We start from the raw sequence: 2,560 nt of genomic DNA on the forward strand, positions 1-2,560 counted from the left end.
AGGGGTGGCCCCGGCGGGCCCCCCTCCTGTGTCCTGTCCCCCCCCTGGCAGCAGTGCCTCCCACCCCACGTACTCAGAGAGCTGGAGCTGCTGACGCTGGAGGAGTCGCTGCTGGGCGAAGGCGCCTCGCTGCTGGGGCTGTGCCGCAGGGAGCTGACGGGCTCGTCGCACCCATTGAGGTTCCCGAAGGTGATGCGGGCGTTGAGGATGTGGAAGATGGGAATTTCTGCAAGGGGAAATCAAAAAGCAGGGAGGGAAGCCAGTTGTGCCAACACCAACAGCAAAGAAACCCCTCCCCTCCCCGTACCGATCTTGACGGGGAAGCCGGGCGGGAGGCGCAGGGTGATGAAGTCCCGCAGTTTGGCGAACAGCGCGTTGCTTATTGCCATGAGGTCAATGATGGGGGCAACCTGCTCGCAGAGGGACAGCGGGTGGTCCTCACACAACCACAGCTTCGCCTTGAACCTGCCGGGGACAGGCACTGGACTGGGGACCCCTGCCTGCCCCCCCTGGGGGCTCTGCAGTGGTTGTAGGGGGAAAACCAAGCAGGGGTAGGGGGGATGTCCCAAATTTCCCTCTTTCTCCCTCACTTCTGTGTCTTGGTGGTGAGCTCCATGGGCCGCCCCATGTCCCTGTTGCCCAGCTCGAAGTTGGGGTTGAAGTACTCCTCGGGGGTGATGGCGGTGGGGTTGGCGTGGCTCAGCGTCTGCGTGATCAGCGTCTGCAGGGCACCTCGGTGGGGTAATGATGAGGGGTCCAGCCATGGGGCCACCCACCCGTGGGGACCCCCAGGACACTCACCCCATTGTTGGGCCCCACATGCTGCTCGGCGATGCCCAGGAAGGACTGCAGGGGGGTCTTGCTGCCTGCAGGAGAGGCGGGGGTGAGGCCCCGGGGCACCAGCACAACCTGCCACCACCCCCGCCCGCGCCGCCTCCACCTTTGCTCTTGCCCTTGTGCTGGTCCGAGAGGTGCTCGGTCCGTGTCCGTGTGATCAGCTCCACATTGGAGGCACCATAGACCTGGCCAAGGAGGGGAGAACACCAGAGGGAGCTGCTCTCCCTGACACCTGCCATAACCCTCTCAGGCAGCTCAACCCCCTCCCTGTCCCTCACCTTGGCCTCGTACCCATTCACCATTTCCGTCTTCTCGCTCCTCCAGCCCAGGATCCCAGACTTGTTCCTGGGGGTGACACGGGGCACCGTGAGCGATGGATGGTCTCGCTCAGACAGCCCAGGGTGAGGACACCCCAAGGGGGCTCTGGATCCCACCTCTCAAAGGCGATGTTCTTGGTGTCGAGCTGGGTGGTGACCACGGGGGCTGTCAGCCTCCCCATCACCTGCTCCTCCGTGGGCTGCACAGCAGCCAGCAGCACCTCCTGGTCATGGCCTGCCAGGGCCAGTGTCTCTGAGTAGACCACCCGCCGGTCATGGTCAATCTCCATCACCACTGCGCTGGTGTCTAGAGGGAGGGGGGGGTCAGGGTATGAGGGGACAACCACAGTCCCCACCACGTCACCCAGCCCCGCTGCAGTGCCAAGGGGCTCTGCTGGTGCTGGCTCACCTTGTCCCCGAAAGACAAAGCTGCGGTTGCCCCGCTGCCATGTCATGTGGTCGAAGCCCAGTAGCGTGGTGTCCACCCGCAGGTTTTGGCCACTCTTCCACACCTTGTAGGTGTCACTGGGGCAGATCTTGGACACCAGTGGCACTGGGGAGAGACAGCGATAGCCCAGCCAGGGATGGAGCCACCATGCGCCCCTGGATGGGCTGCTAGTGCTGAGCTGGGTGGGGGACACATGTGGGGAACCTGATGCTTTGGTAGGATGAGGGTCTGCAAGCTTGGGGTGTAGGGGACAAGTGTCCCCTGTTCTGGGGATGGATGCTGGGGCTGGGGGACTCTGCTGGGAATGCCACGGTCTGCCCTGAGCTTACCCCAGCTGGTGAACTCCCACTTCATCTCCACATAGAAGTCCTGAGCCTGAGGAGAGCACAGCAGGGTCAGGAGGAGCCTGTCACCAGCATCTACCCCAGCTCACCGAGGTTGCCCCCCAGCAGGAGGTACCTTGCGCAGCTTCTCCAGCAGGATGGGGATCCCAGCCAGGCGCTTGATGGCTCTCTGGTAGTCCCGGTAGCGCAGGACCAGCTGCACCAGCTCCAGGTCCCGGGTGCTCACGGCCTCCTGCAGGACTGCAGGGCAGAGCAGGGCAATACCAGGGGGGTGCCACTGCCCGTGCACCGCACGGGAGCCACACGCATGTACCACCATGTGAGTTGTTCCCTGGGGAGCTGCAGCACCAGGTTCAAGACGCCTGTGCCCGTGCTCGGGCAGCTGGCTGGGGAGGCCAAAGCAGGGAGCCCCCCCGCACCTCTCACCTGTCCAGCCGCTGCGGTTCTCCTTGCCCACGTCAGCACCATGCTCCCCAGCGTGGTGGCCGGGTGCAGTGGGGTGCGTCCCCGGGGGTCCAGCTGCTCGATGTCAGCCTGGCAGGTGGGAGCAGGGCTCAGGGGACACCCCAGGGGCTGGATCTTACCCCCCCACCAATGCCCCCCTGCGGGCCTGA

At 64.6% G+C, this 2,560-nt stretch overlaps 1 protein-coding gene across 1 annotated transcript in view; it reads right to left on the reverse strand.

Annotated features, from left to right (window-relative positions):
* The window catches only part of ANKRD13B (ankyrin repeat domain 13B), a 15,714-nt gene that overhangs the window by 2,247 nt on the left and 10,907 nt on the right, over positions 1 to 2,560 (reverse strand). The window contains 12 exon segments of the mRNA XM_009993212.1: positions 74 to 226; positions 308 to 465; positions 591 to 721; positions 802 to 866; positions 941 to 1,022; positions 1,116 to 1,182; positions 1,272 to 1,461; positions 1,564 to 1,707; positions 1,932 to 1,977; positions 2,062 to 2,186; positions 2,373 to 2,417; positions 2,420 to 2,480. Coding sequence (XP_009991514.1) covers positions 74 to 226; positions 308 to 465; positions 591 to 721; positions 802 to 866; positions 941 to 1,022; positions 1,116 to 1,182; positions 1,272 to 1,461; positions 1,564 to 1,707; positions 1,932 to 1,977; positions 2,062 to 2,186; positions 2,373 to 2,417; positions 2,420 to 2,480 — 1,267 coding nt within the window.

Source organism: Chaetura pelagica, unplaced genomic scaffold, assembly GCF_000747805.2.
Source record: "Chaetura pelagica isolate M959 unplaced genomic scaffold, ChaPel_1.0 scaffold72, whole genome shotgun sequence".
Classification (NCBI taxonomy): Eukaryota; Metazoa; Chordata; class Aves; order Apodiformes; family Apodidae; genus Chaetura; species Chaetura pelagica.